The 25,320-nt window shown below is 41.3% G+C and overlaps 1 protein-coding gene across 1 annotated transcript in view; it reads left to right on the top strand.

The window, feature by feature from the left end:
- Positions 1–25,320, top strand: part of TNS3 (tensin 3) — a 588,043-nt gene that overhangs the window by 316,423 nt on the left and 246,300 nt on the right. The window contains exons 11-14 of the mRNA XM_053714333.1: positions 4,498–4,581; positions 5,830–5,942; positions 6,088–6,148; positions 6,234–6,309. Of these exons, the coding sequence (XP_053570308.1) occupies positions 4,498–4,581; positions 5,830–5,942; positions 6,088–6,148; positions 6,234–6,309 (334 nt within the window). The remainder of the gene's footprint in view (positions 1–4,497; positions 4,582–5,829; positions 5,943–6,087; positions 6,149–6,233; positions 6,310–25,320) is intronic.

The raw sequence follows: 25,320 nt of genomic DNA, 5'->3' as shown, positions 1-25,320 counted from the left end.
CCTCAAAGTGCCATTACAGATTCACACTATGTTGCAATTTTCTGTTTCCTTTTTTATGGGATCTCACTGAGGAATGCTAACAAGCTGAAAAACTCATCCAGAGGACACAGACATATCCTTTATTCAGAACTTTATTTGGTTTTCCTTTTATGATTTTTGTTATCACATTTATTTCACAGATATTTAAGATAGTATTAAAGCTCTGATAATTGCTAATTCTTTTATCTGTGATGCAAACATGCAAATTATTCGCCTTAATGCAGAGGCCTCTGGCTTTGCGGTCCTAGCCCGCTGGCTGCTCTGACAAATCCCAACGACAACAATCCTCCTCCAAGCCAGAGCAACCCAAGAGTACTTGGAACCCGGCTCAGCCCTGGAATTAGTAGAAGCAGAATAAGAAGCCTGCCGAAAACAAATAGGCATGAAGGGGCGGCCCCCGATCTGGGGATCGGATCGTGTAGGGGGCAGACTGTCTCTACTCTTGAACCTGTCTACAGACCAGAAAAGAGGGATGCCTTTCTAGGGTGCGTTCGGGACCTATCCTTCTTAGGAGGAATTGTCCTGGTGCCTATCGAAGAATGAGGTTTGGGGTTTTATTTAAAACTTTTCATGGTCCCAAAGAAGGAATAAATGTTCTGCCTAATTCTGGACCTAAAATGTGTAAACAAATTTCTCATAGTCCCTTTCTTCAAGATGGAGACGATAAGATCCATCCTTCCTTTAGTTTATGACCACTATAGATCTGAAGGACGCTTACCTTCATGTTCCAATCCACAGGGAAAACTTTCAGTTCCTGAGGTTTGTATTCCTGGAACAGCACTTCCAGTTTATTGCCCTTCCGTTTGGCCTAGCTACTGCTCCAAGAATCCTTACGAAGGTTCTGGGGGCTCTTCTAGCCGTTGCCAGAACTCAGGTTATCACAGTGGCCCCATACTTGGATGATATTCTGGTGCATGCACCATCTTGTCGTTTTACGGAAGAATAGTCCCTTCTCAGTCTTCTTCGATCCATGGATGGAAGAATAAACTTGGAAAAGAGTTCTCTTATCCCAAGTACCAGGGTGGAATTCCTGGGTGCTATAATAAGGATATTTCTAACAGACCAGAGACGTTGCAAGCTAACTTCGGCATGTCTTGCCCTCCGGACCTCCTTGAGTCCCTAAGTGGCTCAGTGTATGGAGGCGATTGGTCTCATGGTGTCCTGCATGGACATCATTCCTTTTTGCCAGGTTCCGTCTCAGACCTTTACAACTGTGCATGCTGAGACAGTCGAACAGCAATCATTCTGATCTGTCTCTACAGATTGTATTAGACAGCCGGTCAAGAGAATCGCTCTCTTGGTGGCTCTGTCCATATCATCTGTCCCGAGGGACGTCCTTCTTAAGACCATCCTGGGAGATTGGGACTACAGACACAACCCTATACAGATGGGGAGCTGTTTGGGGTGCCAGGAAGGCACAGGTTTTGTGGACTCAGGAGGAGTCCTCCCTCCCGATCAATTTTGGAAATATGGGCAATCTTCAATGGCTTGAAGGCTTGTCCACTTCTGGGTAAGTGCCAGTTTATCAGATTTCAATCAGACAATATATCCTTGGTGGCTTACATTAACCATCAGGGGAGAACAAAAAGTTCCTTGGCGATAATTCTGAAGTGGGCGGAGACCCACAGCTGTTCGCTGTCAGCAATCCACATTCCAGGTGTTGACAACTGGGAGGCAGATTTTCTCAGCAGGCCATCCTTCCACCCAGCGAAATGGTCTCTCCATCCTAAGGTGTTTGCAGATATATGCAGCAAGTGGGGGACGCTGGAGATAGATCTCATGGTGTCATGTCTCAATACCAAGCTACCCTGGTACGGGTCGAGGTCGAGGGATCCCCAAGCGGATCTAATAGATGCACTTTCAGTGCCCTGGAGGCTCAAACTCATATATCTTTTTCCTCTATTACCGCTTCTTCCTCAGTGGGGGCTCGCATCAAGCAGGAGCGGGTATCAGTAATCCTGTTTGCTCCATCGTGGTCGCGAAGGACGTGGTTCGTGGATCTAGTGGGGATGTCCTCATCTCCTCTGTGGAAGTTACCTTGTTGCAAAGACCTGCTGTTACAAGGTCCATTTGTTCATCAAAATCTAGATTCTCTGAGGCTGATTGCATTGAGATTGAACAATTAGTCTTTGCAAAGAGATGTTTCTCTGAGAGTGTCATTGATACTCTTATTCATGCTCATAAACCAGTTACTCTGTGTATCTACCACAAAGGGTGGAGGAATTACTTATTCTGGTGTGAAGAGCATGGTTTTTCCTGGCACAGAGTTAAGGTTGACAGGATCTTATCGTTTCTCCAGGATGGACTGGAGAAGGTCTTTTCTGCTAGTTCCCTGAGAGGGCAGATTTCGACCCTGTTGACTTTTTTACACAAGAGGCTGGCTGAACTTCCAGACGTGCAGTCCTTTGTTAAGGCTTTGATTAGGATCAGCATACAAAGAGAGAAGCGCTCTACCAGGAACGAACAACAGCTCAATGGCTTGTTCTATGGCGATTTACCACCCGGAAGCAGCCTCTTTTAGACCAGTATGCTTTTCACAGAAGAAAACTTTCCTGAAGTATATCAGTCTGATCCTGCCAAGTAAGGTCAGTCCAGCCCCGAAATACCAGGCAATTCTCCTCTGAACAAGGAACATGACAACCCCAGACGATCGTTTCGGCCTCCTATGGGCCTCGTCAGTGAGGTGCAGCCACATTCCTCTAAGCACACTGGGCAAGGAGTCCACGTCTGGTTTCCCCCATCACCCATAGGGAGACTTCCCAAGGGTCATAATAATTTGCATACAAAGAGAGAAGCGCTCTACCAGGAACGAACAACAGCTCAGTGGCTTGTTCTATGGCGATTTACCACTCGGAAGCAGCCTCTTTTAGACCAGTGTGCTTTTCACAGAAGAAAACTTTCCTGAAGTATATCAGTCTGATCCTGCCAAGTAAGGTCAGTCCAGCCCCGAAATACCAGGCAATTCTCCTCTGAACAAGGAACATGACAACCCCAGACGATCGTTTCGGCCTCCTATGGGCCTCGTCAGTGAGGTGCAGCCACATTCCTCTAAGCACACTGGGCAAGGAGTCCACGTCTGGTTTCCCCCATCACCCATAGGGAGACTTCCCAAGGGTCATAATAATTTGCATACAAAGAGAGAAGCGCTCTACCAGGAACGAACAACAGCTCAGTGGCTTGTTCTATGGCGATTTACCACCCGGAAGCAGCCTCTTTTAGACCAGTGTGCTTTTCACAGAAGAAAACTTTCCTGAAGTATATCAGTCTGATCCTGCCAAGTAAGGTCAGTCCAGCCCCGAAATACCAGGCAAATCTTGTTCTTTGTGTTTTGCAACAGGCTCCGTTTGAGCCTCTGCATTCCGTTGACATTAAATTGTTATCTTGGAAGGTTCTCTTTTCAATGGTTATTGCCTCTGTACAGAGAGTTTCTGAGATCTCTGCTTTGGGATGTGAGTTCCCTTATCTGATTTTTCATGCAGATAAGGCAGTTTTACGTACTAAATTAGGTTTTCTTCCTATGGTTGTGACAGATCGCAATATCAATCAAGACATTGTGGTTCCTTCCTTGTGTCCTATTCCTCCTTCATTGAAGGAACGTTTACTTCACAATTTGGATGTTGTTGTTCGCACCTTGAAGTTCTTTCTTCTGGCTACTAAGGAGTTTAGACAATCTTCCTCATTGTTTGTTGTGTATTTGGGGAAGCGTAAGGGGCAGAAGGCTACTTCGATTTCCCTATCTTTTTGGTTAAGAAGTGTCATGTGCTTAGCTTACGAGACAGCGGGACATCATCCTCCTGAGAGAATAATGGCTCATTCCACTAGAGCAGAGGCTTCTTCTTGGGCCTTTAAGAACGAGGCCTTTATGGATCAGATTTGTAAGGCGGCTACCTGGTCCTCCTTACATAATTTTTCTAATTTTTACAAGTTTAATGTTTTTGCTTTGGCTGAAGCAGCTTTCGGGAGAAAAGTTTTGCAGACTGTGGTGCCCTCAGAAAAGGGTCTGCCTCTTCCTTTTTGTTCCCTCCCGTTATTCATTCAGTGTCCTCTGGAGCTTGGGTATAGTTTTCCCAACAGTAAGGAATAAAGCCGTAGACTCTCCCTATCTTAGGAAGGAAAACATAATTTATGCTTACACGATAAATTCCTTTCCTTACGGATAGGGAGAGTCCACTGCCCCCGCACGTTTTTTCTTGTCTAAGGGCGGCCCCCTATTTATCTTATTCTTCTGGCACCATTTATACCCTGATATTTCTCCTACTTTTCCTTGTTTCCTCGGCAGAATGACTGGGGTAATGAGGAAGTGGGAGGGATATTTAAGCCTTTGGCTGGGGTGTCTTTGCCTCCTCCTGGTGGCCAGGTATTGTATTTCCCTAAACGGAAGGAAAGGAATTTATCTGGTAAGCATACATTTGTTTTTTTTATTTTCTGCTATAAATTAAATTTTTTCCTTTTTTTTAGTGCTGACCAAGCTCTTGATCGCTTTGCAATGAAGAAATTCTATGATGATAAAGTATCGATATTAATGCAGCCATCCCAGAAAAGGTAGCTTAAATTATGGATTTTTGGGGTCCTATATGTATAGAATATATATATTTATGGTTTACTTTTCTTTTAATAGGTCTTTAGTATGAAATTGAATTAAACATTCTTAAAGTTATTTTCTGACAGTTTCATAGTTAGTGTGATGATACAAAAATAAAATAAAAAACAGATTTGAATTCTGGGTTCATCAAAAAGATTTTGTACCAGACTAAAACTTTCTTTTTAAACCAAAATTGTAATAAAATATCTTAATGTTGGGGTTGAATAAGTCATTACTTATCAACCTCAGCAGGTTTGATCGGACAATGAGCAGGTTTGATCTGACCCTTTGCTGACAAAATGACTTGACTAGCAGTGTCTAGATAACAAGTTACTCATGTTTTATGTGATGGGAGTTTAACGGAATAGTCTAGTCAAAATCAAACTTTCATGATTCAGATAAAGCATACAATTTTAATCAACTTTCTAATTTACTCCTATTATAAATATTTATTTGTTCTCTTGGTATCTTTATTTGAAAAAGCAAGAATGTAAAGCTTAGGAGCCGAACCAGAAAAAGAAAAATTGATACTAGGAGTAAATTAGAAAGTTGCTCTATCTGATTCATGAATGTTTAGACTATTCCTTTTAATTAGTAATATCTGAAGGTGTTGGCCAAGTTAAATGGTAGGAACTATGATATGGCATACATGACTGTATGGTTTATTTTAAAGGGACACTGTACCCAATTTTTTTCTTTTGTGATTCAGATAGAGAATGCAATTTTAAGCAACTTTCTAATGTACTCCTATTATCAAATTTTCTTCATTCTCTTGGTATGTTTATTTGAAAAGCAAGAATTTAAGTTTAGATGCCAGCCCATTTTTGGTGAACAACCTGGGTTGTCCTTGCTGATTGGGCAGCACCAATAAACAAATGCTGTCCATGTTTCTGAACCACAAATTTGCTAGCTCCTCAGCTTAGATGCCTTCTTTTTCAAATAAAGATATCAAGAGAACGAAGAAAAATTGATAACAGAAGTAAATTAGAAAGTTGCTTAAAATTGCATGCTCTATCTGATTCACAAAAGAAAAAATTTGGGTACAGTGTCCCTTTAAGGTTAGAAGAATGTGAGAAAGTGCTGTAGCAAAAGCTTGTTCTATAGATACTTAACATATAGATATTATTGGCTTTCTATATCTCATATTTATGTCATAGGTATGTCAGTTTTTTATTACTGGCTTTTTATATCTCATATTTATGTCATAGGTATGTCAGTTTTCTGAATGGGCTTCTTTCTGGAATTGAGAAAATGAATGCTACTCCCATATTCCTGCATTATGTTGTTATCCATGGAATTCCAAGTTTTGATACAGGTGGAGGTGAGTTTTGTTTATCTAGTGAGAAGTGAGATAGCCATAGTTCTGTGTTTCTTGTTATTTTTTAATGCATTGTGCTGTGTAATATAAGAAGTAAATGTAAAAAACCCCAAAACAATTCATCTGATTTTCCTCTTGTGTTCTTCAGCGTGTCGGCCTTTTCTAAAGATCTACCAGGCAATGCAGCCAGTGTACACATCAGGAATTTAGTAAGTTGTATGTGTTGATAGTTTATCATGCAACAATTCTCCTACATGGGACACTTAAACATGATATTTTCTTTTTTTTTTATAGCAATGTTGGCCCAGAAAACCAAAGCAGAATTGTCATTGCTATTGAGCCAGCTCAACTTATTAAGGGTGACATCATGGTAAGTGTCATGGTAATTTTAATGACAAATTATTTTCAGGGAGTAATTTAAAAATAAGTCATTATCACACATGTTTTTTCAAGTACGCTAAAAATCTATTTAAAGCACAAACTTGTTTTTTTGTGATTGGCTGTTGGTTGTCAAATGATGCAGTGGGAGGGAAAATTTAACTAACTTCAAAATTTGTCATAAAAAAAAAATCTACTTCTCCATGTGAAAGTCAGACTAAGGGCTCGATTTATCAAAGCCCCTCCAGCTGCACGTTCTCACAAGAACCTGCTCGCCGTATTTAACAAGCAAGTGGTCATTAGACCGCTGCTTTCCTAACCTCTTCGCCACCTCCAAGGTGGCGAAATTCAATCTCCGCAGTCTAGTCCGACTATGGAGATTGACAGCTCCTGCCCGCACACAGCCAATCACAGGCACGGGGGGGGATAGCACGCAAAATAGCGCTTGTGTGCAATGGTAATTTCCTATGGGGAAATTTGCCCCGCCTGAAGCAGACAGGGGCACATATATGCTCCCCTGTCAGCTTCAGCTTTGATAAATCGACCCCTAAGTGCTTTTGCATTGTCTTTTTAGTATGCATTTAATATATTTTTTAATACTTGTGTGTTAGACCAATAGGCAACATTGCAATTAGCATAAATAAAAAGAGAGAAGTGCTCAACCTGGGAACGAACAATAGCATAATAGCTTGTTCTATGGCTAGTTACCACCCTAGAAGCAGCCTCTTTTTGCTCAATATGTGCCTTTCACAGAGAAGAACTTTCCTGAAGCATATCAATCTGATCCTGACTTCACAGTACAGTCCAGCCCCGAAATACCAGGCAATCCCTCTCTGAACGAGAGAAACAGCAAAACCCCATACGTAAGTTTCGGCCTATTGTGGGCCTCGTCAGTGAGGTGCAGCCATATCCCTCTAGGCACACTGAGCAACGGGTTCCACGTCTGGATTCCCGCATCACACTTAGGGAGACTTCCCTAAGTGTCATAATTTGCATAAATAAAAAGAGAGAAGCGCTCAACCTGGGAACGAACAATAGCATAATAGCTTGTTCTATGGCTAGTTACCACCCTAGAAGCAGCCTCTTTTTGCTCAATATGTTCCTTTCACAGAGAAGAACTTTCCTGTAGCATATCAGTCTGATCCTGACTTCACAGTACAGTCCAGCCCCGAAATACCAGGCAATCCCTCTCTGAACGAGAGAAACAGCAAAACCCCAGACGTACGTTTCGGCCTATTGTGGGCCTCGTCAGTGAGGTGCAGCCATATCCCACTAGGCACACTCAGCAACGGGTCAACGTCTGGATTCCCACATCACACTTATGGAGGCTTCCCTAAGTGTCATAATTTGCATAAATAAAAAGAGAGAAGCGCTCAAAATGGGAACGAACAATAGCATAATAGCTTGTTCTATGGCTAGTTACCACCCTAGAAGCAGCCTCTAGAACAAGCTATTCTGCTATTGTTTGTTCCCAGGTTGAGCGCTTCTCTCTTTTTATTTATGCAAATTATGACACTTAGGGAAGTCTCCCTAAGTGTGATGCGGGAATCCAGACGTGGACCCGTTGCTCAGTGAGCCTAGAGGGATATGGCTGCACCTCACTGATGAGGCCCACAATAGGCCGAAACGTACGTCTGGGGTTTTGCTGTTTCTCTCTTTCAGAGAGGGATTGCGTTGTATTTCGGGGCTGGACTGCACTGTTAAGTCAGGATCAGACTGATATGCTACAGGAAAGTTCTTCTCTGTGAAAGGCACATGTTGAGCAAAAAGAGGCTGCTTCTTGGGTGGTAACTAGCCATAGAACAAGCTATTATGCTATTGTTCGTTCCCAGGTTGAGCGCTTCTCTCTTTTTATTTATGCAAACATTGCAATTAGGCTTACATCTTATGTAGTATATTTTATAGTGTGGTTTATATTTATGGTTTACTGCAAAGCAAGTGAATAACCTGCTTAAAGGGACAGTATACAACTTGCCATTACTAGACCTTTTCTCTTTTCTTGCTATATAATATGATAGCAAATCAGCCAACATTATTAAAACAGATTAACGTCTGCAACGTTTGCTGCAGTTGTTTTTCAATACCAAACTCTGCCCATCACTTTCCTTATTTTTGAGGAGCCAATGTGGACTTTATTCTGTAGACAGCAAGGTTATCCATGGGCATTATGTTAGTATATAAAGCATTGAATTGTTGTCTGTTAAAGCCATTTAGGTAGAGATATGTAGCAGGGCTAGCATTGAGAAGTCTGCATTGTGTGTTTACAGCTTTCAGATTAAAAAAGTACACACAAACATTTTTTTTAATGAAGTTCTCAAGGTTTTTATTGTCTATTTAAGTTAAAGGCAAATACTGGAATTATTGTCAAATACAGAAATGTTAAAGGGATATAAAATCCCCCCAAAAAAATATTTTGTGATTCAGACAGAGCACACAATTAAAAAAAAAAAAAAAAAAGGTTTCCAATATCTACGTCTTTTTCCATGATATTCTTTGTTGGAGATACCTTGATAGGTATCTGGAGCGCTACATGGCAGGAAAGTGCTGCCATCTTGTGCTCTTGCAAATGGATAACATTTTTGCACAACCGCTGCCGTAAAGTGGTCCAAACATCTTCATATACCTTTAAGAAATACCTAATTTCAGAAATGATCTGTGTGCATCCAACTTATGCATTTATATAGCTTGATGCAAACATTTCTTTAGCTTCTGAATCACTGCTAAATACTGCTCTGTACCTGCTGAAAGCAATGATGCATTCCTGATGTTCATCTGTATTCCATCTTAGTATTTCCCTGATAACCCTTTACCCATTCATTCCTACAACTGGTTGAAGTTGTGCAATTAGCAACATTCTGGCATAGCACCATGTTTTCCTTTAAATACTCAGAGCTAAAAGGTCAATGCTTAATGCACATTCCAAAATATGTTGTGAAACATCAAATAAATTCAAATCTAGATCTTGTAATAAGTGGAAATAAACAAAAAATGAGCTGCACTACTTCAAAGACACCCAGTTAAAGAATGGTAGACATGAGAAAAATGTAATTTATAGTATTCAATACTGTACAACATCTTGCCCTTCTCATTAATTGTTTCAAATATTTCAGACACATTAAACTCTTTTTTTAAATTTGCATATTTTATATAATCAATTAAAGGGACATAAAAGTGCAAAAAGCAATTGCTATTTATTGTTAAGCAAAACTGAATAATGTCAGCTCCAGTGACCTAGGTAAACACATCTGTGTGCCAGTGACAAGGGGCATATGTTCATAGTCACAAATCACCAGCTATCTACCAGCCAACCAGCACCGGCAAATGCACATCCCAGCTGTGATTGTTGCTGCCGAATGGCTTACAGGCTGTGTCCCTTCAGGACTAGCCATTCTCTATGTCTCCCTACTGTTAATTTAAAGGACCACCCAATGCAGTAGAATTCTATAATTAACAAATTCGTAATAAAAAGACAAGGCAATACCACTTACCCTGAATTTCAAATAAGCAGTAAAAAAAATTCTGACATTTATTTTTCCTCCAATTTTCCGGCCCCCTGTATCATGTGACATACATCAGCCAATCACAGACAAGTATACGTATACCATGTGAGCTTGTGCACGTGCTCAGTAGGATCTTGTTTCCCAGAAAGTGTGTATATAACTAGATTGAACAAAACTTGATAATAGAAGTAAATTGGAAAGTGTCTTAAAACTGCACGCTCTTTCTGAATCATAAAAGTTTATTTTGACATGAGTGTCCCTTTAATTATGTTCTTAAGCCCTTTGTGGGGTTATCATGTAGACTAGATGGGTTTGTAAATATATCTTTGACCACATACAAATGCTGCCACGTCTTAGAAAATAATGAAGTAAGGTTGTCACAGTTTTTTGGCTTCTTAAAGTAGTCATTTTCTTTCCATAAATTGATTCAAAGTACAAATTAAAGTATAGCCACTATCTTTATTAAAGCAATTTGGCTTTAGTTGGTAATGGCTATAACATATAGTGCTCAAGGCATGTTCACACACACCTCAGCCTACCTTGGTATGCTCAAATGGAAAGGAGCTACGTTTTAACCAAGAGGATAAAAAGTGGAAGACGTCAATTTTGACAATAGAAGTGAATAAGAGTATTTCTTTCTAATGACATGGTGAGTCCACGGATCATCATAATTACTGTTGGGAATATCACTCCTGACCAGCAGGAGGCGGCAAAGAGCACCACACCAAAGCTGTTAAATACCACTCCCCTACCCACAATCCCTAGTTCATTCTCTTTGCTTGTATCAGTTGCAAGGAGGTGGTAAAGTTATGTGTCTGCTTAAAAAAATAAACTCTTGATTGAAGAATCAGAGCAGGTTTGCTTTGATCTTTTTATGGGGTCTAGCCGTAGTCCATGTCAGTCTCTTCAGTAGAACAGTGGTGGCTTTTAAGCATTTGGGAACGTGTGGGGTATAATCCCCACTGTACCCATCAAGTAGTTTGTTGCTGCCCTTCTTTGTAAGCCTGAGTAGGTCTACTCAGTCTTTTCTCTTTTCCACAGGTCCATATGAGGGAAGATGCCTTTCAAACCTTGAGAGCTGCCTTGCTGCCGGGCAGATTATCATGGAGGTAAGTGCTAGTTTTATTTTCTCTTGTTAAGTGTATCCAGTCCACGGATCATCCATTACTTGTGGGATATATTCCCTTCCCAACAGGAAGTTGCAAGAGGATCACCCACAGCAGAGCTGCTATATAGCTCCTCCCCCAGTCATTCTCTTGCAACCCTCAACATAGATGGAGGTCGTGAGAGGACTGTGGTGTTTTATACTTAATTTATTTCTTCAATCAAAAGTTTGTTATTTTTAAATGGCACCGGAGTGTGCTGTTTTTTCTCAGGCAGTATTTGGAAGAAGAACCTGCCTGCATTTTCTATGATCTTAGCAGAAGTAACTAAGATCCACTTGCTGTTCTCACACATTCTGAGGAGTGAGGTAACTTCAGAAAGGGAATGGCGTGCAGGTTTTCCTGCAACTAAGGTATGTGCAGTAAAATATTTTTCTAAGGAATGGAATTGACTAAGAAAATGCTGCTGATACCAAAGTAATATAAGTAAAGCCTTAAATGCAGTGAAAGCGACTGGTATCAGGCTTATTAATAGAGATATATACTCTTTAAAAAAGGTGTTTTAAAACGTTTGCTGGCATGTTTAATCGTTTTTTAACGTATATTGGTGATAAATCTTATTGGGGCATAATTTTTCCACAATGGCTGGCTTAATTTCTGCATAGAAACAGTTAACTGAGGCTTCCCACTGTTGTAATATGAGTGGGAGGGGCCTATTTTAGCGCTTTTTTGCGCAGTAAAAATTCAGACTCAGTCTTCCTGCTTCTTCCTGCATGATCCGGGACTTCTCTAGAGGGCTCAAAAGGCTTCAAAAGTCATATTGAGGGAGGTAATCAGTCACAGCAGAGCTGTGACGGTGTGTTTGACTGTTTTAAAAAACGTTTTTTCTCTACTGTTTATCCGTTTTGGGTATTAAGGGGTTTATCATCCATTTGCAAGTGGGTGCAATGCTCTGCTAGCTTAATACATTTACTGTGAAAATTTGGTTGGTATAACTGCTTTGGTTCACTGTTATTTCAACTTGAGACAGGTTTTGTGCTTCTTAAAGGCGCAGTAGCGTTTTTTATATTGCTTGTAAACTTGTTTTAAAGTGTTTTTCAAGCTTGCTAGTCTCATTGCTAGTCTGTTTAAACATGTCTGACATAGATGAATCTACTTGTTCATTATGTTTGAAAGCCAGTGTGGAGCCCCATAGGAATATGTGTACTAAATGTATTGATTTCACTTTAAATAATAAAGGTCAGTCTTTATCTATAAGAGAATTATCACCAGACGACGAGGGGGATGTTATGCCGACTAACTCTCCTCACGTGTCAGTACCTTCGCCTCCCGCTCAGGGGGCGCATGCTAATATGGCGCCAAGTACATCAGAGACGCCAATAGCAATCACTTTACAGGATATGGCTACAATCATGAATAATACCCTGTCAGAAGTATTATCTAGATTGCCAGAATTAAGAGGCAAGCGCGATAGCTCTGGGGTTAGGAGAGATACAGAGCGCGCTGGTGCTGTGAGAGCCATGTCTGATACTGCGTCACAGTTTGCAGAACATGAGGACGGAGAGCTTCATTCTGTGGGTGACGGATCTGATCCGGGGAAACCTGATTCAGAGTTCTCTAATTTTAAATTTAAGCTTGAGAACCTCCGTGTATTGCTTGGGGAGGTATTAGCTGCTCTTAATGACTGTAACACAGTTGCAATCCCAGAGAAATTGTGTAAGCTGGATAGATACTATGCAGTACCGGTGTGTACTGATGTTTTCCCTATACCTAAAACGCTTACAGAAATTATTAGCAAGGAGTGGGATAGACCCGGTGTGCCCTTTTCCCCACCTCCTATATTTAGAAAAATGTTTCCAATAGACGCCACTACACGGGACTTATGGCAGACGGTCCCTAAGGTGGAGGGAGCAGTTTCTACTTTAGCAAAGCGTACCACTATCCCGGTTGAGGATAGTTGTGCTAAGAAAATGTTTGTTCAACAAGGTTTTATCCTGCAGCCCCTTGCATGCATTGCGCCTGTCACTGCTGCTGCGGCATTCTGGTTTGAGTCTCTGGAAGAGGCCATCCAGACAGCTCCATTGGATGAAATTATGGACAAGCTTAAATCACTTAAGCTAGCTAATTCATTTGTTTCTGATGCCATTGTACATTTGACTAAAATAACGGCTAAGAACTCCGGATTCGCCATCCAGGCGCGGAGAGCGCTATGGCTTAAATCCTGGTCAGCTGACGTGACTTCTAAATCTAAATTACTTAATATTCCTTTCAAGGGGCAGACCTTATTCGGGCCCGGCTTGAAAGAAATTATTACTGACATTACTGGAGGTAAGGGTCATACCCTTCCTCAGGACAGGGCCAAATCAAAGGCCAAACAGTCTAATTTTCGTGCCTTTCGAAATTTCAAGGCAGGAGCAGCATCAACTTCCTCCGCTCCAAAACAGTAAGGAACTGTTGCTCATTACAGACAGGCCTGGAAACCTAACCAGTCCTGGAACAAGGGCAAGCAGGCCAGAAAACCTACTACTGCCCCCAAGACAGCATGAAGGAACGGCCCCCTATCCAGAAATGGATCTAGTGGGGGGCAGACTTTCTCTCTTCGCCCAGGCGTGGGCAAGAGATGTCCGGGATCCCTGGGCGTTGGAGATCATATCTCAGGGATATCTTCTGGACTTCAAAGCTTCTCCTCCTCGAGGGAGATTCCATCTATCAAGGTTATCAGAAAACCAGATAAAGAAAGAGTCATTCCTACGCTGTGTACAAGACCTCCTAGTAATGGGGGTGATCCACCCAGTTCCGCGGACGGAACAAGGGCAGGGATTTTATTCAAATCTGTTCGTGGTTCCCAAGAAAGAGGGAACCTTCAGACCAATCTTGGACCTAAAGATCTTAAACAAATTCCTAAGAGTTCCATCATTCAAAATGGAAACTATTCGGACCATCCTACCCATGATCCAAGAGGGGTCAGTACATGACCACAGTGGACTTAAAGGATGCCTACCTTCACATACCGATTCACAAAGATCATCATCGGTTCCTAAGATTTGCCTTTCTAGACAGGCATTACCAATTTGTAGCTCTCCCCTTCGGTTTGGCTACGGCCCCGAGAATCTTTACAAAGGTTCTGGGCTCACTTCTGGCGGTTCTAAGACCGCGAGGCATAGCGGTGGCTCCGTATCTAGACGACATCCTGATACAGGCGTCAAGCTTTCAAATTGCCAAGTCTCATACAGAGATAGTTCTAGCATTTCTGTGGTCGCATGGGTGGAAGGGGAACGTGGAAAAGAGTTCTCTATCACCACTCACAAGAGTCTCCTTCCTAGGGACTCTGATAGATTCTGTAGAAATGAAAATTTACCTGACAGAGGCCAGGTTATCAAAGCTTTTAAATGCTTGCCGTGTCCTTCATTCCATTCCACGCCCGTCAGTGGCTCAGTGCATGGAAGTAATCGGCTTAATGGTAGCGGCAATGGACATAGTACCATTTGCGTGTCTGCATCTCAGACCGCTGCAATTGTGCATGCTAGGTCAGTGGAATGGGGATTAGTCAGATTTGTCCCCTCTGCTAAATCTGGATCTAGAGACCAGAGATTCTCTTCTCTGGTGGCTATCTCGAGTCCATCTGTCCAAGGGTATGACCTTTCGCAGGCCAGATTGGACGATTGTAACAACAGATGCCAGCCTTCTAGGCTGGGGCGCAGTCTGGAATTCCCTGAAGGCTCAGGGATCGTGGACTCAGGAGGAGAAACTCCTCCCAATAAATATTCTGGAGTTGAGAGCAATATTCAATGCTCTTCTAGCTTGGCCTCAGTTAGCAACACTGAGGTTCATCAGATTTCAGTTGGACAACATCACGACTGTGGCTTACATCAACCATCAAGGGGGAACCAGGAGCTCCCTAGCGATGTTAGAAGTCTCAAAGATAATTCGCTGGGCAGAGTCTCACTCTTGCCACTTGTCAGCGATCCACATTCCAGGCGTGGAGAACTGGGAGGCGGACTTTCTAAGTCGTCAGACTTTTCATCCGGGGGAGTGGGAACTTCATCCGGAGGTATTTACTCAACTGGTCCATCGTTGGGGCAAACCAGACCTGGATCTCATGGCTTCTCGTCAGAACGCAAGCTTCCTCGTTACGGATCCAGGTCCAGAGACCCGGGAGCGACGCTGATAGATGCTCTAGCAGCTCCCTGGTTCTTCAACATGGCTTATGTGTTTCCACCGTTTCCTCTGCTGCCTCGACTGATTGCCAAGATCAAACAGGAGAGGGCATCAGTGATTCTGATAGCACCTGCGTGGCCACGCAGGACCTGGTATGCAGACCTGGTGGACATGTCGTCCTGTCCACCATGGTCTCTGCCTCTGAGGCAAGACCTTCTAATACAAGGTCCTTTCAATCATCCAAATCTGATTTCTCTGAGACTGACTGCATGGAGATTGAACGCTTGATCCTATCAAAGCGTGGCTTCTCAGAGTCAGTTATTGATACCTTAATACAGGCACGGAAGCCTGTTACCAGGAAAATCTACCATAAGATATGGCGTAAATAGTTGTATTGGTGCGAATCCAAGAGTTACTCATGGAGTAAGGTTAGGATTCCTAGGATATTGGCTTTTCTCCAAGAGGGTTTGGAAAAAGGCTTATCTGCTAGTTCGTTAAAGGGACAGATTTCTGCTCTGTCTATTCTTTTGCACAAGCGTCTGGCAGAAGTTCCAGACGTCCAGGCTTTTTGTCAGGCTTTGACTAGGATTAAGCCTGTGTTTAAAACTTTTGCTCCTCCGTGGAGCTTAAATTTGGTTCTTAAAGTTCTTCAAGGAGTTCCGTTTGAACCCCTTCATTCCATTGATGTTAAACTTTTATCCTGGAAAGTTCTGTTTTTGATGGCTATTTCCTCAGCTCGAAGAGTCTCTGAATTATCTGCCTTACATTGTGATTCTCCTTATCTGATTTTCCATTCAGACAAGGTAGTTCTGCGTACTAAACCTGGGTTTTTACCTAAGGTGGTTTCTAACAGGAATATCAATCAAGAGATTGTTGTACCATCATTGTGCCCTAATCCTTCTTCAAAGAAGGAACGTCTTTTGCATAATCTGGACCTAGTCCTTGCCTTAAAGTTCTACTTACAGGCAACTAAAGATTTTCGTCAAACATCTGCCCTGTTTGTCGTTTATTCTGGACAGAGGAGAGGTCAAAAGCTTCGGCAACCTCTCTCTCCTTTTGGCTTCGAAGCATAATACGCTTAGCCTATGAGACTGCTGGACAGCAGCCCCCTGAAAGGATTACAGCTCATTCTACTAGAGCTTTGGCTTCCACCTGGGCCTTTAAGAATGAGGCCTCTGTTGAACAGATTTGCAAGGCTGCGACTTAGTCTTCACTTCACACTTTTTCAAAATTTTACAAATTTGACACTTTTGCTTCTTCGGAGGCTGTTTTTGGGAGAAAGGTTCTACAGGCAGTGGTTCCTTCCGTTTAAGTTCCTGCCTTGTCCCTCCCATCATCCGTGTACTTAAGCTTTGGTATTGGTATCCCACAAGTAATGGATGATCTGTGGACTGGATACACTTAACAAGAGAAAACATAATTTATGCTTACCTGATAAATTTATTTCTCTTGTAGTGTATCCAGTCCACGGCCCGCCCTGTCTTTTTAAGGCAGATCTAAATTTTTAATTAAACTTCAGTCACCACTGCACCCTATGGTTTCTCCTTTCTTGTCTTGTTTCGGTCGAATGACTGGATATGACATGTGAGGGGAGGAGCTATATAGCAGCTCTGCTGTGGGTGATCCTCTTGCAACTTCCTGTTGGGAAGGGAATACATCCCACAAGTAATGGATGATCCGTGGACTGGATACACTACAAGAGAAATAAATTTATCAGGTAAGCATAAATTATGTTTTCTGGATGGAGCAGAAAATTTGTCGCTTGTATAGTTTCTGTTGGGACATTATTCCTGTTTGTGAGCAGGTTTTTATGTGGCAGTAAGTGGGGCACTGCAAGAGGATTTATTTGAAATATTGCACATTTAGGTCTCAGATTTTGGTGGGTTTGTTTATTTTGTTTGTTTGTTGTGCGTACTCCCGGCGACTTTTTCTCAGATAAGTGAGTGTCATGCTGGCCGGGAGGTTGTGTAGGTACGCTCTTCTCTGATGTTGCGGTCTGTGAGAGCGGTCGCCTGTTTGAGAGGGGGTTGAGTCCGGATCGTTTTTGCTGACAGGAGTGGTCATTTTTCCTCCGGTATCCAGGAGGTCAGGTAGGCACCTCAGCAAAGCTTGCTGAGGTGTAGAGGTGCTTGATTTCATTCAGAGCTGTCGTTTTGCATTGATTTTTAGCGTTACTTTATATATTAAAGACACAGTAACCTTTAATTTTTTGGGGGGGGGGGGTATTATTTCTGAAAGTGCTTATATCTGAATAAAGATATTTTTATTATTTGTTTTATTCATTGTGGGGAAATATGGACCAAGAGGCCCTGCAAGATGTTACTTGCACTTTATGTTTGGATGCAAATGTGGAACCACCAATCCCTTTTTGTTTCTCATGTATTAAGAGAACACTGCATTACAGGGATAGGCTTTTTGAATCTGAGCCATCATTATATAAGGCGTATGTTGTTCAGGGGTTTCCTGTTCAAGCTATACCGCAGCTTTCTCCTCAAACGTCCCAATCGTTATTCTCTTCTCATGCAGTGCCCTGCGTTTCCTCTCAGGTTGGATTTTCATTGCAAGACATGGCTACTCATATATCCTCGGTGTCTGAGGCATTGTCTGCTTTTTCTATGTTGCAGCAGAAGCACAAAAGGAAGTATAAGGTTTCTGATTCGGTTGTAGTTATGTCAAATGTTTCTTCCATTAGGTCTGAGAAGGAAGATACTTCTGTAGTGAGGGTGAAGTCTCAGATTCTGTCAGTGTAATTCCTTCTTCTGATTCGGAGGTTGTTTCCTTCACGTTTAATCTTGAGCACCTCCCTTTGTTGCTTAAGGAGGTTTTGGTTACTTTGGATGACTCTGACGCAACAGTAATAGTTACTCCTAAGAAGTCTAGTAAGCTTAATAAGATTTTTTACGTTCCTTCCGCGGTGGAAGTGTTTCCTTTTCCAGATCGTGTTTCAGAGATTATTGCACGGGAGTCTGAGAAGCCTGGGATTCCCTTTTCTTCTTCTCCAATTTTTAAGCAGATGTTTCCAATTGCTGATTCTATCAAGAATTCTTGGCAAACGGTTCCCAAGGTGGAGGGAGCAATTTCCACCTTGGCTAAGAGAACCACTATTCCTATTGAGGACAGCTGTTCCTTTAAGTATCCTATGGATAAGAAGTTGGAGGCATTGCTTTAAAGGCTGTATGTTCACCAGGGGTTACAATGGCAGCCTGCGGTGTGTATTGCTACCGTGCGGCAGCATATTAGTTTGATGTGTTGTCTGATTCTATTCAGACAGATACTCCTCTTGAGGAGATTCAGAATAGGATCAAGGCTCTGAAGTTGGCCAATTCCTTTATTGCGAATGCTTCCTTACAGGTCATCAAGTTGGGAGCAAAGATTTCTGGCTTTGCTGTATTGGTGCGCAGAGCCTTATGGTTGAAGTCCTGGTCTGCGAATGTGTCCTCTAAATCTAAGCTTTTGTCTATTCCTCACAGGGGTAAGACCTTGTTTGGGCTGGCTTTGGCTGAGATTATTTCTGATATTACAGGAGGGAAGGGACATTCTCTCCCTCAAGATAAGAGAAATAAACAGAGGGGTTGTCAGAGTAATTTTCGTTCCTTTCGTAACTTCTCTGGTAAGTCTTCCTCTTCCTTTTCCTAGCAGGAACAGTCTAAGTCCTCCTGGAAGTCCAATTAGTCCTGGAGCAAGGGGATGCAATCTAAGAAGACTGTTGCCGTCTGTCCCCGATCCGGGAGTGGATCTTGTGGGGGCAGACTTTCTTTTTTCGCTCAAGCTTGGGTTTGGGATGCCCCGGATCCCTGGGTGGTAGACATTGTGTCCCAGGGATACAAGCTGGAGTTCAAGACTTTTCCTCCCAGGGGCAGGTTTTTTCTCTCCAGGTTATCTGTAGACCAGATAAAGAGAGAGGCGTTCTTACATTGTGTTCAGGATCTTTCTGACATGGGAGTGATAGTTCCTGTTCCAGTTCAGGAGCAGGGTCTGGGATTCTATTCCAATCTGTTCCTCGTTCCCAAAATGCAACTTTCAGACCTATTTTAGATCTCAAGAGCGTAAACAAGTTTCTCAGGGTTCCGTCTTTCAAGATGGAAACTATTCATTCCATTCTTCCTTTGGTTCAGGAGGGTCAGTTCATGACCCCAGTTAATTTAAAGGATGCGTATCTGCATATTCCCATCCACAGGGACCATCACAGGTTTCTGAGGTTTGCATTTCTAGACAAACATTTTCAGTTTGTGGCTCTTCCATTTGGTCTTGCAACTGCTCCCAGAATTTTCTCAAATGTCCTGGGGGCGTTGTTGGCGGTGCTCCGGTTGAGGGGTGTTGCAGTGGCGCCTTATCTGGACGACATTCTGGTTCAGGCGCCATCTTTTCAGCTAGCAATCTCCCACACAGAGTTGTTGTTGTCTTTTCTGCGCTCCCATGGTTGGAAGGTGAATTTAGGAAAAAGTTCCTTGATTCTGGCTACAAGGGCGGTATTCTTAAAAACCATTTAAGATTTTTCTGACAGAAACAAGAAGATCAAGGATCTTCAACTCATGTCTTGCTCTTCAGTCCTCTCCTCGGCTGTCAGTGGCTCAGTGTATGGAGGTTATTGGTCTGATGGTGTCAGTCATCTACATCATTCCGTTTGCTCGGTTCCATCTCAGGCCTCTGCAGTTATGCATGCTCAGTCAATGGAACGGGGATTATACGGATCTGTCTCCAAAGATTTTCTGAGCAGACATCCGTAGGTGTTTTCCAGCTTGGTCCTCAAGTGGGGACAGCCGGTGCTGTATCTCATGGCATCTTGTCAGAATGCCAAGCTTCTGAGGTACGGGTTGAGGTCAAGGGACCCTCAGGCTGTACTAATAGATGCTCTGGCAGTTCCTTGGGATTTCAGTCTAGCGTATATTTTTCCTCCATTCGCTCTGCTTCCACGGGTCATTGCTTGAATCAGACAGGAGATGGCGTCAGTGCTTTTTATTGCTCTGGCGTGGCCTCGTAGGATCTGGTATGCAGATCTGGTAGAGATGTCATCTTTTCCACCTTGGAGTCTTCCGTTAAGGAAGGACCTTCTTCAGTGGCCCTTCCTTCATCCAAATCTCGTTTCTCTGAAGCTGACTGCTTGGAGATTGAATGCTTGATATTATCTAAGCATGGTTTTTCTGATTTGGTTATTGAGACTATGATTCAGTCTTGTAAGCCTGTGACTAGAAAGATTTACTATAAGATATGGCGTAAATATCTGTATTGGTGTGAATCCAGAGGCTACTCTTGGAGTAGATTTAGGATTCCTAGGATTTTGTCTTTTCTCCAGGAGGGTCTGGAGAAGGGTTTATCTGCAAGTACCTTGAAGGGTCAAATTTCTGCTTTATCTATTTTGTTTCACAAGCGTCTGGCGGATGTGCCAGATGTTCAGTCTTTTTGTCAGGCCCTGCTTAGAATCCGGCCTATGTTTAAGTTTGCTTCTCCTCCTTGGAGTCTTAATTTGGTTCTTACAGTTCTTCAACACGCTCCGTTTGAGCCTATGCATTCTTTGGATATTAAATTGTTATCCTGGAAGGATTTGTTTTTGGTGGCTATCTCTTCGGCTCAAAGAGTTTCGGAGCTTTCAGCGTTGCAGTGTGAATCTCCTTTCCTTATTTTTCTTTTTTAATATTTTTATTGGTGCCAACTGGTAGCGAGACAGCATCAAATAGTGTCACACAGGACACTGACATAATCATCTTTATAAAGAAATAAGAAAACTAAAAAAAAAAAAAGAAAAAAAGACAGTGTCCTGACCTACTCATATACAACCTCTTAGCTTTACATATCAATAAATCAAAAGCTACCTGGCATTTTCAAACAGAAGATAAAAAGAAAAGAAAGAGAAAAAAAAAAGAGGAGAAAACCCCATCCCCCTCAGAGTGAAAACCCCCCACTTGGAAATCTTCCTAACCTTCAGGGTACCTACTGGATCTTAACTCGGCAATCAACAACCTCTAGCATATGTTCTCCACATCCTCCCGCGTCCTGAGACATCTCTAATTGACACCTAGATAACACTATGCTGCCTCCCCGAAACTGATTATTAATTAATTTCTCTACTATTTGTAATCCATGTCCCGGGGAACACTTCTGCTAAGACTAGTTCCGCGAAACTAATAGATGACAAAAAAGGGGACAATAATCGTTTTTGTTTTGGAGTTGAAAAATATTTAATAATTGCAGCCCATCTACCCAGGAACCCTCCTATTCTTTCCTCCGTTGCGAGTAACAAATGAAATGATTCATAGATAATTTGGAATTGAATCTCCTTCAAAATTTGAGAGAAACTTGGTGTCCGCTTGGCTTTCCAATTTTTTAAGATAAGATATCTTACTATCATTATGACGGTATTTAAGGTTATTATCATTGAATTCACATTGGATCTAATAATCAAAAAAATAATCTCCTCTAGAGATAATGTAAACGACGTAAAATGTATTGCATTAAACCAATACATAACTTTTTGGGACAATACCAAAACATATGTGCCAAATCAGCATCTCTGTTGGAAAAGCAGGGACAAGTAGACAAATTCAAGGGATAATATCTAGAAACTTTGAGCGGGGATAAATTAAAATTATTGGTCAATTTCATATGCGACTCCTTCCAACTTATAGCAATCTGGCATTGAGCTAGACTATGAAAGCTTACCTGGATTCTCTCATTATCTATTGTTGGGATACTTAGACGCCAGAACTTACTTAGTCTATCCAAGAATCTGGCTCCCTGCTTGGACAACATAATGTCATATATTAGTCAGATTGAGGCTTTACCATTTTTAAATTTAAGTATACACCTCCTGATATCGGACCATGCGACCTCCATAGAAGTAGGCCAATTCTGAGACTGCATATAGTGCCTCAGTTGAAAATAGGCGAAAAGATTATTATGCATAAGATCATAACGTTGAAAGATTTGCCCAGCCACTAAAATTTGATTGTCATCCAACAACTGCTGAATATTACGCAGTCCTTTGTCTGACCAAGTTCTAAAAACTTTGTGATATATAGCGGGGGTGAATTGCGGATTGCCAATTATAGGAATATATTCTGAGTATGTGAAGTCAATCTGCAACAATGAACAACACTTTTGCCAGGCTTGAATGATGTTTTTAAAAGAAAGGAGAGGTTTAATATTAGCCGGTAAACTCTGAATAGGGCAATGCAAAATAGTTTTATGTGACCACAGAGCAATCAAATAAGTTTCTAGCTCATACGTAGAGACTAATTCCGTCTCAGCCAACCAGTCAATAGCAATTTTGAGCATAGTAGCCAAATTATATAGCTGCAAATTCGGACAAGCTAAGCCAGCAAAAGTATGGTCTTGCATGAGTCTATCTAAAGAAAGACGTGCTTTCTTGCCACTCCAAATAAAATGAGAAAACCAAGAAGAGAGTTTGCTTAAATCTTTATTTAAAGGGATACTAAACACAGTTTCATGATTCAGATAGAGCATGAGATTTTAAGCAACTTTCTAATTTACTCCTATTATCAATTTTTCTTTGTTCTCTTGACTTAAAAAAAGCAGTACTGTAAGCTTTAGAGCCAGCCCATTTTTTTGTTTAGCACCTGGGTAGCACTTGCTGATTTGTGGCTAAAAGTAGCAAACCAATCAGCAAGCACTACCCAGGTGCTGAACTAAAAATTGGCTGGCTCCTAACCTTTCATTACTGCTTTTTCAAATCAAGATAACATGAGAACAAAGAAAAATGGATAATAGGAGTAAATTAGAAAGTTGCTTAAAATTGCATGCTCTATCTGAATCATGAAAGAAAAAAATTTGGGTTAGTATCCCTTTAAGATAAACAAGGGTAAATTTTGCAAAGGGTACAAAATGCGCAGAAAAATTATAGTTTTAATCAAGTTAATCTTAGACGTAATAGAAACCGGGAAAGAGGCCCATAATCTTAGATCCTCTTGAATCCTAGAAAATAAAGTTGTAAAATTAGCGTTATACCAATTTTTAGGGTTTCTGTAGATTTCAATACCCAAATATTTAATTGTTTCCACTTCTCTAAACGGCAGAGCCACGCGTTTCCTACTCTGATTGCCAATCCTCATTAGTTAACTTTTCTCCAAATTAACTTTGTAACCAGAAAATGAACTTTACTCCTCTAAAGATTGCGTTATAATCGGTATATCTTGAATAATATCTCCAAGGAATATCAATAAATCATCCCCATAAAGCAACGTTTTCGAGGTAAAAGAACCTACCTTGATCCCTGGTAGCCTGGCTCTTAATCGTATTGCTAATGGTTCAAGAGCTATGTTAAAAGCGGGGACAGCGGACAGCCTTGTTGCGTGCCTCTCTGTAATGTAATTGGTAATGACATAGAACCATTAATTAGCAAAAAGGAAATTGGATTTAAATATAGCTTACTTAGAAACCTAACAAAGTTGCCCTTAATATCAAAATTCACTAGTGTTATAAATAAATGGTCCCATGTAATACAATCAAAAGCTTTAACAGCGTCTAGGGTCAAAATTGCCAGGTCTTTATAAATTGACTTATGTTTAAATTGATCAATATTCCATATATAATCAACCAAGGTAGTAACTTTACGGAAGTTTTAGCAGGGTTCCGAAAGGTAGTTTTGGATAGTAATATTAATCAAGAGATTGTTGTTCCTTTCTTGTGTCCTAATCCTTCTTCTTTTAAGGAGCGTTTGTTGCACAACCTGGATGTGGTGCGCGCATTAAAGTTTTATTTGCAGGCGACTAAGGATTTTCGTCAATCTTCTTCTTTATTTGTTGTTTTTTCTGGGAAGCGCAAGGGTCAGAAAGCTACTGCTACTTCTCTTTCTTTTTGGTTGAGGAGTGTTATTCGCCTGGCATATGAGACTGATGGACAGCAGCCTCCTGAGAAAATCACGGCTCATTCCACAAGGGCTGTTTCTTCTTCTTGGGCCTTCAAAAATGGAGCTTCTGTAGAACAGATTTGCAAGGCTGTCACTTGGTCATCTTTGCACATTTTTTCTAAATTTTACAAATTTGATACTTTTGCTTCGACTGAGGCTTCTTTTGGGTGAAAGGTTCTTCAAACAGTGGTGCCTTCTGTTTAGGTTTACTGTATTGTCCCTCCCTTATCATCCGTGTCTTCTGGCTTGGGTATTGGTTCCCAACAGTAATTATGATGATTCGTGGACTCACTGTGTCATTAGAAAGAAAACAAAATGTATGCTTACCTAATAAATGTATTTATTTCTTGACACGGTGAGTCCACGGCCCGCCCTGTATTTTTCGGACAGTTTATTTTTATATAAACCTCAGGCACCTCTGCACCTTATATTGCTTCCTTTCTCCTTTCCCTTTGGTCGAATGACTGGGGATTGTGGGTAGGGGAGTGGTATTTAACAGATTTGCTGTGGTGCTCTTTGCCGCCTCCTGCTGGTCAGGAGTGATATTCCCAACAGTAATTATGAATATCCGTGGACTCACTGTGTCAAGAAATAAATACTTAAATATTTATCAAGTAAGCATAAATTTAGTTTTTCTCAAAAGCACTTGATTGCTCCTTTTTAATCATGAATGTTTAAAGTGCCATACAACAGGTTGAGATCAGTGCATATCCTAAAAGGGCTAATTAATTAAAAATAGTTTGCATAATTTTTTTTTTACAAATTGCTGGCAAGTTCGGTTTCCATGCCCCTTTAAAAAAAAAAAAAATGTTAACATATGATGTACCTCAAAAGCAACATGGTAATTATATTCCATTTACACTGAACCGCTAATGGAAACTAATTTAGTTCAGAAAAACATTTGTTGTGTAACATATTGGTTTTAGGAATGTGCAGCAAGTATTGTCTATGGTCTGGGCTCATTAGACATCTGAAGTATTGCTTTTATATATTGGATTGAAGATAGAAGCATGTGCTGAAAAACTTGCCTTATGCACATGACTCCAGTGAATTTTACACCATGATATAGGTCCCCAGTAATCAAATGAGCCGGTTTAGTTAGCACCATAGGTATGATAAAAATGCACTCAATTCTTAACAGTTGTAAAACTTTTTTTTAATAAAGGGACAATATACATGTTTTAACTTTTGAAAATTGTTGGTTTCCTCAATTCCACTGAATTTTTATAAAGTAATCAGTGCCACCATGTTGGAACCAGGTTTTCCCCTTATCTATCTCTTCTGTTGAGGACAATTAGGGACAGATGGAAAACAGACTAAAATATTATGCAAATAAGCTGTTATGGAAATTCTGTTAGTTACTTTAAGAATCCTATATT

Source organism: Bombina bombina, chromosome 5 (assembly GCF_027579735.1).
Source record: "Bombina bombina isolate aBomBom1 chromosome 5, aBomBom1.pri, whole genome shotgun sequence".
NCBI classification, from domain to species: Eukaryota; Metazoa; Chordata; class Amphibia; order Anura; family Bombinatoridae; genus Bombina; species Bombina bombina.
Note: the sequence above shows the minus strand (reverse complement) of the source record. Positions and strands in the feature narration are given on the sequence as shown.